Below are 13,165 nucleotides of genomic sequence, written 5' to 3' on the forward strand. Positions count from 1 at the left end.
TCCTTCATTAAGTTCAATCTTGTCATGTATTCTACGTATTTAATAGCTATCAATTCAGTTAAGCTCACAATAATCCTTTCAGCTAAGTACCATGATGTTCTCCACAGAGAAACTTTTGTGTGGGACTCAGAGTATGGATAAATGACTGCCCACACTCACCCACAGAAATTTCCAGAACTTTGATGTTCCACTAATACATTGTACTGCCTCCAACTTGTGTTACCAGGCAACCACTAGTCAACGGGGACATAGCTTCTCTTTGAAGAACATCTGCCATCTACCTAATTTCTATGTGCTAATATTCCAAGGAAATCTGAGAGATTTGACTGGATCCTATCCCGCACAGGCTTCAGGGGCTGGGTTGGCTCCCGAGCTGACTTGGGGGTGAGAGGAGAGTTATAAGAAAGTTCTCTATCAGTCCTAAGGATCCAAAGCCAAGTGCAAGTGCGCGCAGTCTCTAACTTCTCTGTATCTGGAATTGAGCTTCACCGTCAGAGACTGCCTTGGGATTCAGTGACACGTCGGCGCTAACAACCTGGGGACAAAGCACCTTTACTTAAGCAGTAGAATTCACCTCAAAATCTAAGATTAAAAAGCTCCTAATCTATAGGTAAAAAAGTCTAGGTTAAATGTGGTTTTAATTTATATTCGAGAATTAAATGTGACCCTTTAAATTTTGTTCCTTATAATAATAAATATAGACATTTATCTTATATGATAAATGAGTTAGGAATTTTATGCAAATGAGCTAGGCATATGTTCTATGTACTTCCTATATGGAACTTGATTTTTGTCCACATAAATAATTTGGTCTTTTTTTTTTTTTTATCTCAGTTGCTTTCTGCCTAAGTTTATTATAATACTGTATCTCTTCAATGAGAAAGCGAATACACTTTACTGGTATTTATTTCTGTTGTACTCAGTTGCTGTGACCCCTTACGGTTATGCGTCCAAGTTTGAGATCCACTTCGATGACAAGTTTGATGTGTCTTTTGGGAGAGAAGGAGAGACCATGAGTCTGGGCTGTCGCGTAGTCATCACTCCTGAGATAAAGCACTTTCAGCCCGAGGTCCAGTGGTATAGAAATGGTGAGTCTTTGGTGAGCTCTGCATGTGAGCCCAGTTGCAGATCTGTTTCTCGGGCCAACAGAACCTGTAAACTAAAGATAACACAGTGCTGTACTAAGTTTTTAACATACATTTCAAAATAAAGTATATTTGTATATATGCGTCATTGAGCCATCTCTCCAGCCCCTCATTTTATCTATGAACTTACATTTTAACCCTAGCTTATACAGGGTTTTTTTTTTTTTTTTTTGGTAATTTGTTACACATATTTCTTGGTGACAAGGAAATCTTACTTTCAAAATTATATTTTAGCTAGGTATGGTGGCACACACTTTTAATCCCAGCACTGGGGAGGCAGAGTCTGACAAATCTCTGTGAGTTCGAGGCCAGCCTGGTCTACAGAGTGAGTTCCAGGACAGCCAGGGCTATACAGAGAAACCCTGTCTCAGAGATTAAACAGCACAACCATTGTGTGTGTTACATATATGCATGTATATATGGTATATGTGTACACACACACACATATACATAAAACACACATATATACAGCTAGCTTATAAAAACTTTATAAGCTAGGTTATTAGATAAGGTATTTTTACTTATAGATATCAGTTATATGTATAAAACCTTAAAAACATAATCTCATGAAATAATTAAGTACTAATATTATTAATCAGCAGAGTAAAATTTTAGAAGCAATTCAGACAGTAATCTTACTTTAATGTGATAGTGTGTTTATATTTTAAAAGTTTATAATAAATATATTCTTCATATGAAATATGTAAGCTAGTACAAAAATGGATACAAAAGAGATAAAAAGTTATAATGTTTGTTCGTTTTGTTTTTGTCCGACTGACTCTTGGAGGCTGTAAACAATGCCAGCACACAGGACTGCCCTGGAAGGCCAGCTGAGCTGGGTTTAATGCTATGTAGCCGCTGGCTTGACATTCATATCATTTTATCCTTTTTAAAGAATTTAATTATGTGTATGGATGTTTTGCCTGGATGTATGTCTGTGCATACACTGCATGCCCTGACAGAGGAGGCCATTAAGTTTCTCCAGGGACTGGAGTTAGAAATAGTTGTGAGCCACCAGGTGGGTGCTGGGAATGGAATTCAGGTCCTCAGGCAAGGCAGCTAGTGTTCTTAATCACTGAGCCATCTCTCCAGCCCTCATTTTATCTATGAACTTACATTTTATATGGGAAATCCCATGGGACTAGAGAACATGAACATAGCAGAGAAGACAAGCCAACTGGTCAACCAGAAAATACAGGCTCAAGCTAGTGATGCCGTGTGGCCAATGTGCCTACTAAGCTTAGGGCCTGGCTGTCAGCTGTACATAGGAAAACCTGGGACAGTCTGGGGCCCCTAGGTTTCCAACATGGTGGTTTGGACCATGACCTTGCCCAGATTGGAATTAGCAAGACAGTGGTCCCAGCAGCAGCAGCAGCAGCAGCAGTGGCGGTGGCAGCATCGAAGTGGTGACTCTGACCCCAGAGGTCAGGACAGATTCTTTAGGGAAGCAGTATGGGGACCCACAGTAGGAGGAAGCTTGCCCACTTGCCGAGGGCCATGCAGGAGGAACGACAAATTACTTTAGGACTCATGGAATTCCGTCCACCTGTTGACACAACCACAGGAGTGACCCTTGGTGTAGGATGGCCCCAAAGACCACGTGCCTTCCTGCTGTTAAGGAGCTCTGCTCTGCCTGCTGCCCTCACATCGCTCTTCATCTAAGAGTTATATGAAAACTCTAAGGGGTTTCCAGTCCCTCACTGGGCGGTATCTCTGGCATTCATAATCATAATGCTTAATCGCTTTCAGGCATTGCTGCTGGAGCAGATTGATGATTCAACCACCACCCTAGAGAAGAACTTAGAGATGTAGATTGTCAGCAATGGCCACCACCCTTAGAAAACATTTGGAAAAATAAAATTGTTAGTGAAGCTAGGTAGAGATGTTTTTACTACTGACTCTGACGTAGAAAATCTTAGGAAACAATTTGAAGTTCAGAAAGGCACACACTTAATAGTTAAGCTAGGGACTGTTTATGGTCAGGGAACAAGAACAATGGCAGCATTGGCTGACGTGACTGGCTGAGGCTAGACTGGTGATGACTGATTTTTTTTTTATTAGATATTTTNGGGCCAACAGAACCTGTAAACTAAAGATAACACAGTGCTGTACTAAGTTTTTAACATACATTTCAAAATAAAGTATATTTGTATATATGCGTCATTGAGCCATCTCTCCAGCCCCTCATTTTATCTATGAACTTACATTTTAACCCTAGCTTATACAGGGTTTTTTTTTTTTTTTTTTGGTAATTTGTTACACATATTTCTTGGTGACAAGGAAATCTTACTTTCAAAATTATATTTTAGCTAGGTATGGTGGCACACACTTTTAATCCCAGCACTGGGGAGGCAGAGTCTGACAAATCTCTGTGAGTTCGAGGCCAGCCTGGTCTACAGAGTGAGTTCCAGGACAGCCAGGGCTATACAGAGAAACCCTGTCTCAGAGATTAAACAGCACAACCATTGTGTGTGTTACATATATGCATGTATATATGGTATATGTGTACACACACACACATATACATAAAACACACATATATACAGCTAGCTTATAAAAACTTTATAAGCTAGGTTATTAGATAAGGTATTTTTACTTATAGATATCAGTTATATGTATAAAACCTTAAAAACATAATCTCATGAAATAATTAAGTACTAATATTATTAATCAGCAGAGTAAAATTTTAGAAGCAATTCAGACAGTAATCTTACTTTAATGTGATAGTGTGTTTATATTTTAAAAGTTTATAATAAATATATTCTTCATATGAAATATGTAAGCTAGTACAAAAATGGATACAAAAGAGATAAAAAGTTATAATGTTTGTTCGTTTTGTTTTTGTCCGACTGACTCTTGGAGGCTGTAAACAATGCCAGCACACAGGACTGCCCTGGAAGGCCAGCTGAGCTGGGTTTAATGCTATGTAGCCGCTGGCTTGACATTCATATCATTTTATCCTTTTTAAAGAATTTAATTATGTGTATGGATGTTTTGCCTGGATGTATGTCTGTGCATACACTGCATGCCCTGACAGAGGAGGCCATTAAGTTTCTCCAGGGACTGGAGTTAGAAATAGTTGTGAGCCACCAGGTGGGTGCTGGGAATGGAATTCAGGTCCTCAGGCAAGGCAGCTAGTGTTCTTAATCACTGAGCCATCTCTCCAGCCCTCATTTTATCTATGAACTTACATTTTATATGGGAAATCCCATGGGACTAGAGAACATGAACATAGCAGAGAAGACAAGCCAACTGGTCAACCAGAAAATACAGGCTCAAGCTAGTGATGCCGTGTGGCCAATGTGCCTACTAAGCTTAGGGCCTGGCTGTCAGCTGTACATAGGAAAACCTGGGACAGTCTGGGGCCCCTAGGTTTCCAACATGGTGGTTTGGACCATGACCTTGCCCAGATTGGAATTAGCAAGACAGTGGTCCCAGCAGCAGCAGCAGCAGCAGCAGTGGCGGTGGCAGCATCGAAGTGGTGACTCTGACCCCAGAGGTCAGGACAGATTCTTTAGGGAAGCAGTATGGGGACCCACAGTAGGAGGAAGCTTGCCCACTTGCCGAGGGCCATGCAGGAGGAACGACAAATTACTTTAGGACTCATGGAATTCCGTCCACCTGTTGACACAACCACAGGAGTGACCCTTGGTGTAGGATGGCCCCAAAGACCACGTGCCTTCCTGCTGTTAAGGAGCTCTGCTCTGCCTGCTGCCCTCACATCGCTCTTCATCTAAGAGTTATATGAAAACTCTAAGGGGTTTCCAGTCCCTCACTGGGCGGTATCTCTGGCATTCATAATCATAATGCTTAATCGCTTTCAGGCATTGCTGCTGGAGCAGATTGATGATTCAACCACCACCCTAGAGAAGAACTTAGAGATGTAGATTGTCAGCAATGGCCACCACCCTTAGAAAACATTTGGAAAAATAAAATTGTTAGTGAAGCTAGGTAGAGATGTTTTTACTACTGACTCTGACGTAGAAAATCTTAGGAAACAATTTGAAGTTCAGAAAGGCACACACTTAATAGTTAAGCTAGGGACTGTTTATGGTCAGGGAACAAGAACAATGGCAGCATTGGCTGACGTGACTGGCTGAGGCTAGACTGGTGATGACTGATTTTTTTTTTATTAGATATTTTCTTTATTTGCATTTCAAATGTTATCCCCTTTCCTGGTTTCCCCTCCAAAAACCCCTATCTCATCCCCCCTCTCCCTTCTCACCACCCACCCACTCCTGCTTCCTGTCTTGGCATTCCCTTACACTGGGGCATGGAGCCTTCTTAGGACCAAGGGCCTCTCCTCTCATTGATGTCCAACAAGGCCATCCTCTGCTGCATAAGCATCTGGAGCCATGGGTCCCTCCATGTGTACTCTTTGGTTGGTGGTTTAGTCCCTGGGAGCTCTGGGGCTAGTGGTTAGTTCATCTTGTTGTTCCTCCTATGGGGCTGCAAACCCCTTCAGCTCCTTTCTCTAGCTCCTTCATTGGGGACCCTGTGCTCAGTTCAATGGATGGCTGTGGGCATTCACCTCTGTATTTGTGAGGCACTGGCAGAGCCTCTCAGGAGACAGCTATATCAGGCTCCTGTCAGCAAGCTCTTGTTGGCTGATGATTGATTTCTTAGACCCATTTTTGTTCTCAACTTTCTGATATGATTTAATAAGAATTGCTGATGAGTAGATAGGCATTCTGAGGATTTATGACTTTTTGTTAAATGGTTTTTTCGAGATAGGATTTCTCTGTGTAGCTCTGGCTGTCCTGGAATTCACTTTGTAGACCATGCTGGCCTCGAACTCAGAAATCCACCTGCCTTTGCCTCCTGAGTGCTGGGATTAAAGGCGTGTGCCATCAATGCCTGGCGGCTCTGAGTCTTAAAAATGAACTTTAGGGATTTTAGTATTTAGTGGAAAGAACATGCTTTTCACATAAAACTCTGAGTAGGCCCATTATTAACAAAAGGAATTAATTTTTCCTTATAGCTGAAAGAAAACACAGTGATGAGATTGTATAAGCAGGTATTTTAGATTGTATATGAATTGTAACTTCTAAAAGTTAAGGGACATACCAGAATAAACATTAAAATACAATTATATAAATTTACATTTAAAATTAAATTCACACAGTACAAAAAATAATTTCTACAGCCGAGTCTGTTAGAAAAATTCTTCCTCAACAACTCCCAATTCTAGAATATTAAAATTTATATTTATCTGTTACACATAAGTTATGGTAACCAAAACACTTTTTTTTTGTAGTCTGTATGACCCCTGTTATAAGTAACAAGATATTTAAATAAAAAGAGGTTTAGTTAGGGTTACCCTTGCTGTGATGAAACACCATAGGAGGAGGGATTTATTTTGCTTATATTTTCACATCACCATCTATCATTGAGGCCGATGATAGATCAGGCCAGCTGCTCAAACAGGGCAGGATCCTGGAGGCCTGTACTGAAGCAGAGGCCGTGGAGGAGGATGCGTATGGCTTGTTCTGGCTTGCTTAGCCTGCTTTCTTCTAGAACCCGGGACCACCTGCCTGGGGTGGCAGCGCCCACAATGAGCTGGGCTCTCTCACATCAATCACCAATTAAGAAAATGTCTTACAGCCAGAGCTTGTGGAAACATTTTCTCAATTGAGCCTCCCTCCTGTCAGAGAACCGTAGCCTGTGTCAGGTTGACATAAATCAGCCGGCACAGAGGCAAAACTCAACACTTGGAACTTCTCTGCTCTTTGAAAAAAAGAGCTTTACATTTTAATTCTGTCAGGTGTTACAAATGACATGTCTGTCCTGGAGCCCCTCGCTTCTGCTTAATATTCTCCCTGATATTGAACACATCAGAATGGCTTAAAGATCTAGGGAGGTCTAAGAGTTACATAACTTTCAGTGAAGACAGGAAAGAGGGAGGGGTGGAGATGGGATAAATCAATGAACCCGCTGCTCTTTTTACTTTTCTAGGAGCACCTGTTTCTCCATCTAAATGGGTGCAGCCGCACTGGAGTGGAGACCGGGCGACACTTACGTTCTCCCACCTCAACAAAGAAGATGAAGGTCTCTACACAATCCGTGTTCGAATGGGAGAGTATTACGAACAGTACAGTGCTTACGTCTTTGTTCGAGGTAGGACCTGGGAAAAGCACACGACTGCACACGACCGCACACGACCGCACAAGACCACGCACAGCCGCACATTTAAAACACCGAGGCCAAACCAGTCAGCATGAACAGGTTTTGGTAATGATAAGAGTCAGGTAAAAATCCTCCCAGATCACCCAGGACAGGAATGTTAGATGACCCGAGGCACCAAGACAAAGGGAATTGGTTTGCAACCCCTGCCTGTCACTAACAGTAGGATTTGTCTCTAGTGCAGAGTGGAGCGTCCAGATTCTTGTGATCTGGAAAGCTGTCTTAGTTCATGGATGCTGCCATGAACAGAAAGGCTGCCCTCTCTGGAGGCTTCATCTTTAACAAGCATCTTAGAGTGCAAATGTATTATTTCATTCCAGACTCCTCCTTTTCATGACTTTGGGTTGATAAAGAAAGAAATGGGTGGGGGAACTTAATTCTTAGGGCAGACTACAATAATTGGTTTTAGGCTTTCTTTTTCCACTATTGTCTTAAATGAGCTGGGTATGTGCAGTGGCATGTCACTTTCCATATGTGCAGTGGCATATCACTCTCCATATGTGCAGGGTTATGTTGCTCTCCATATGTGCAGTGGCATGTCACTCTCCACATGTGCAGTGGCATGTCACTCTCCATATGTGCATTATCATGTCACTCTCCATATGTGCAGGGTTATGTTGCTCTCCATATGTGCAGTGGCATGTCACTCTCCATATGTGCGGGGTTATGTCACTCTTGGTATGTGCAGTGCCACATTGTTCTCCATATGTGCAGTGGTATGTTGCTCTCTATACATGCAGTGTCATGTTGCTTTCCATGCATGCAGTGGCCTGTCACTCTCCATATGTACAGTGGCCTGTTGCTCTCCATATGTGCAGTGTCGTGTCGCTCTCCATGGGATCCTAGCACCTTCAGGCTGTGCTCTATGTTCTTTCATGTAACAGTCACTCAGGTACAGCCATGGAGGAGACATGGATAGTCTCAAAAAAAACATAGTGTATTCTGCTCACAGGGCTCAGAAACAGGAGGCTCCTGGAGGCCATGTGGGAAAGCACCAGGGGTCGATGGCTCGAGTCCAAAGGTCAGGACCAAAGGGAGGACTTGGACTGTGACCTTCATTGGCGTTGTCCCGAAAGGGCGGGGTGTAGGCTTGGTTAGATTGACTCTGGGGGCTCTGTCTCTGTGGAGGTCCCTATAAGTGCCTGGTCATGGGTAGAGGACAGTACGGCTGTGAGAGGATGATTAAGAAGTATTGCCTACTGAGTGGCGTGGAAGAGATGTACTTGCAGGATGTTCAGCCTGAATGTCCAAGCCCTGATGTATAGAAAGGTTGTCTATAAGCTTCTACTCTTTCATCCAGAAAGAATGGAGAACACACACACAATTCTAAGTGTAAACAATACCAATGATTGACTGATTTTTCCATGTATTGATTTATTTGTTTGTTTATTCACTTTACAACTCCATCACTGCCCCCCTCATCCCAGTCCCTGCTCACACAATCCTTCCCCACATTCTCCCCTCCCCTTCTCCTCTGAGAGAGTGGGCCCTCCTGGACACATCAAGTCTCTGAAGGGCCAGGTATATCCTCTCCCACTGAGGTCAGACAAGGCAGCCCAGTTAGGGGGACAGATTTCAGACAGGCAGTGGCTTTAGGGATAACCCACGCTCCAGTTGTTCAGGACCCACAGGAAGGCCAGGCTGCATCTGCTGTGTGTGCTGGGGGCCTAGGTCCAGCTGTGCCTGTTCTCTGTAGGTGGCTCAGTCTCCGAGAGCTCCTAGGGGTCCAGGTTTGTAGACTCTGTTGCTCTTCCTGTGGAGTCCTAGCCCCTCCAGGTCCCTCAATCTTTCTCTCAACTCTTCCACAATACTCCCTGAGCTCCGTCCAGTGTTTGGCTGTGGCCTCTGCAGATTTATTAATTCGTATCTCTCATGTACTAAATAGAAAAATTAACTCACAGGCATTTTGATCAAGATGGAACTGTAGATGCCTTTGAAATAAGACCAAAGGCTACCAACAGCTCCATGATTAGAGCCTTTTATTAATATAATTGAGTTCTTCTGAAATGCCTTTTATAACATTTCATAATTTTAAACTTTCAATAATTTCAAATTTTTAATTTTTTAATTAGATATTTTCTTTATTTACATTTCAAATGTTATCCCCTTTCCTGGTCTCCCCTCCAAAAACCCTCTATCCCTGCTCCCCTCCCCCTGCTCCCCAACCCACCCACTCTTGCTTCCTGGCCCTGACATTCCCCTATACTGGGGCATAGATCCTTCACAGGACCAAGGGCCTCTCCTCCCATTGATGACCGACTAGGCCATCCTCTGCTACATATGCAGCTGGAGTCATGGGTCCCTCTATGTGTACTCTTTGGTTGGTGGTTTAGTCCCTGGGAGCTCTGGGGGGGGGGGTACTGGTTAGTTCATATTGTAGTTAAATTTCAATATTTTTAAGTCACTATTTTTAGTGCGTTTGAGAGATAGCTCAGTGGGTAAACTGGTTGCCAAGTAACCAGGTGAACCCAGTTCAGTTCACCAGCACCACGGCCGCTGGGGCTGCTCACATCACTTCTGTCTAGTGAACAAATCTCTTGTATGTTCCTCGTACAACACTCAATGGCCGAGTATTCCCTGCCAACACTTACAGGTCATAACAGCTAAAGGAAGGAGGAAGACTGAGTCCTGGGGACTCAACGTGCTGTGTCATATCCAACTGAACATTGACAAGCAATCACTAGCAACTGATAAAAGATACGTCAACATCTGTAACTCGGGAAATGCGGCAGGATGTCTCTCCTCCACAGAAGCATCCTTGGCAAAGCCAGGTATTGCTGAGGAAATGGAAGAGGCAACCTTCATAAAGGTTGCCATGGAGACAAGCTCCCTGGGACTCATCAGGAAATTAGGTTAGCCACACCACCTGGATAGAAGAGACTAGCTTCTGAAAGAACATGCAAAGCCTTTCCTTTCTCCCCCTGTCTGGAGACCACCTCTAGTTATTCCAAACAGCAACAGAAGTAGAAACAAAACCCTTGAAGGCCTTGTTCTGGGAACTCTGGCCTGACCAGGTTCTCTGCATTTCTCAGGCCCCACTTAGAACTGTGCCTCTGCCGGACGCAGAGAAGGGGCCGGTGGTTCAGTTTCACACATCAATTTTTATAATCTACACATTAAGAAAGTGGAAACATGCTAAAATTTATCAGATGTTAATATGAAAGGATTGTGTAAATAACTGGAAAGAAAAAAGTGGGACGATTTCAGCAATTGTATATGAGTTTAACAACTTCTAGAGAAAGCTTATTTTTTTTATATTACTGTGATGACGACAACTGTAACTATCACAGCATTGTAAAGCTAAGGAACCTGTAAGTGCGGAGCAAACACTCTATCATTCAGCTTCATCCTTTCACTTATTCATTTGAAAGGATGTATTTTTAGAGTCTTTAAAAAAAACATCTTTATTTAGGTATAAACACACATAACGTTCCCCCCACATTAACTGTACACTGAGTGTTTTTTAAATACATGAGCAGAGTTAGCAGGTCATCACCCATGACTTCCTTTGTCAGTATTTCTGTCACTCCAGGTTCCCTGGAGCTCCCCCCACCCACCCCCATGTCCACTCAGGCGTCTGCAGCCAGGGCTTCCTTTCCGTATCCACACTTTCTTTCAGGAAACCTTTGGACAGCAGTGTCCTTCTGAGTCTGCCTCCCCTCCCTCAGTGTTTGCAATTCACTTCTGTCATAACACATATGGCAACCTGTTCCTTTCTTTGGCTAGATTAGTACTTCAACGTCTAGATTGCCTCATGCTGTCTGTTGATAGGCAGCAAGATTGTCCCTACTGTTCAGTGCTGTTAAGGGTGCTGGCACTATCAATATTCATATTTATGGGACAGTTTTTTCATCTCTTTTCAATACATACCCCTGTGTTGAGTTGCTGGATCATAGGATTCATATTCATTTTCTTTTTTTCAGAACTACAAAGCATTTCAAGTGATATGTGTCTTCACACTTGTTCCGTGGTGGCCTGTGAAGCTACTCAAAGGCACACTTTTTTGGGGTCCTGGTGTTTTTGCTGTTTACAAAGCAGCTTCCACATCAGCACTATCAGTATGTAAAGCACACTATTCGATAGAAACATTTCAGAGCTGAGCACATTGGGACAGGCTTTTATGGTACAGTTAATTTGTATCATGAAAATACTATAAACAAACAGTAAAAAGAGAAGGACCACTTATAAGTTGCCATCAGAGAGACTTTTTCGTTTTTTTAAATTTTTTATTGGTTATTTTGTTTATTTACACTTCACATGTTATCCCCTTTCCTGGTTTCCCCTCTGCAAACCCCCTATTCCATCCCCCCTCCCACTGTTTCTATGAGGGTGCTCCCTCACCCACCCACCCACTCCCGCCCCAATGTCCTAGCATTCCTTTATGTTGGGGCATCCAGCCTTCACAGGATCAACCCCCCCCCCCCTCCATTGATGCCAGATAAGGCCATCCTCTGCTACATGTGCAGCTGGAGCCACGAATCCCTCTGTGTGTACTCTTTGGTTGGTGGTTTAGTCCCTGGGAGCTCTGGGGGATGGGAGGTGGAGTGAATTTATGGCTGCCTGGAGATGCTGGGGAATGAACCTGGGACCTCACACATGTGGTGGTGAATACTGGTAGGATTTGCTGAAGGAGGCAGAGGCAGGAGGATCAGGAGTTCAAGGCCAGCCTGGGCTACACACTTATACACACACACACACACACACACACACACACACACACACACACACACACTGGGAGCAGGGAGAGGGAGGGAGGGAAGGAGGAAGGGAAGGAGGGGGGCAGGCAAATGAGTGCATGGAAAGTGTCATTAGCAACTGTAGCATTCTGAATTGCAGGCAGGTGACCCTTTTTACCTGCTGTACTGAAAGGATAGTATGATTTACAACTCCCTTGTGGGGGCTGGAGAGAGAGCTCAGTGCTTGCCACATACACATTAAGCCCCCAGACCCCTGTAAAAGCAAGATACAGTAGCATACACCTATAACCTCACACTGGAGGGTGTAGGGTTGGGCAGAGGCAGGGGGACCCCTGGAATTCTAGCTTCAGAGACAGGTGGACCCCAGCAGTTTAGCTGACTCTACAAACTCCTGGTTTAGTGAGAGACTGTCTCAAAAAGCAAGGTGACGAACAACTGAGGAAGACATCATTCCTTGAACTCTGGTCAACATGCATGCATGCACATACACATGCCTACGCATATACACATGTACATACACACATATAATACACATAATAAAAACAACTCTTCCAGGGTAGGGGAATGCAGAAGCAGGTCCTCCTGTACGAGGCTGTGGTTATGAATTGGTTCAAAGTCTGTGAGGGTGTTTTACAACTGTGTATTTAAAGCACACAGTCCAACTTCTCCAGTTCCAGGACAAAATGGACAAAGATGAAGACAAATATTACATAAAACCAGAGTTGTTTCATCAATGAGAGTTGTAAATTAAAATGTCTTTATCTATACATATATTTTAATAAAGAGGTATAAATATATATGAATAAATAGAAAAAGTTCATGCCTGGGCTGCAAATAGTAATAATCATTATCATTTTTGCTAGATGTGTTGGCACACAGCTACAATCCTAGCACTCAGAAGACCAAGGCGGGATGATGTCCAGTTCAAGGTCAGCCTGAGCTATATAGCAAGACCCATCTCGAAATTTTTCTCATCTTTTAGCTTAGGCCAATATGCAATATGTCAGTAGTCATTATTCTGAGTTACAGATTTAAAGGCGATTTTAACCTTCTTGGTTATCATCTAACTCATGATCATGAACTACCTCTATAATAAATATAAACAATAAGATAACATTTTGAAAAAAGTTTTGGGTTTTT

The 13,165-nt window shown here is 43.1% G+C and overlaps 1 protein-coding gene across 2 annotated transcripts in view; it reads left to right on the forward strand.

Moving 5' to 3' along the window:
• Positions 1–13,165, forward strand: part of Myom1 (myomesin 1) — a 111,941-nt gene that overhangs the window by 30,176 nt on the left and 68,600 nt on the right. For both annotated transcript variants that reach the window (XM_021217647.2, XM_021217648.2), the window contains exons 9-10: positions 924–1,088; positions 7,101–7,262. In XM_021217647.2, coding sequence (XP_021073306.1) covers positions 924–1,088; positions 7,101–7,262 — 327 coding nt within the window. The remainder of the gene's footprint in view (positions 1–923; positions 1,089–7,100; positions 7,263–13,165) is intronic.

The sequence above is a fragment of the Mus pahari genome, chromosome 18 (assembly GCF_900095145.1).
Source record: "Mus pahari chromosome 18, PAHARI_EIJ_v1.1, whole genome shotgun sequence".
NCBI classification, from domain to species: Eukaryota; Metazoa; Chordata; class Mammalia; order Rodentia; family Muridae; genus Mus; species Mus pahari.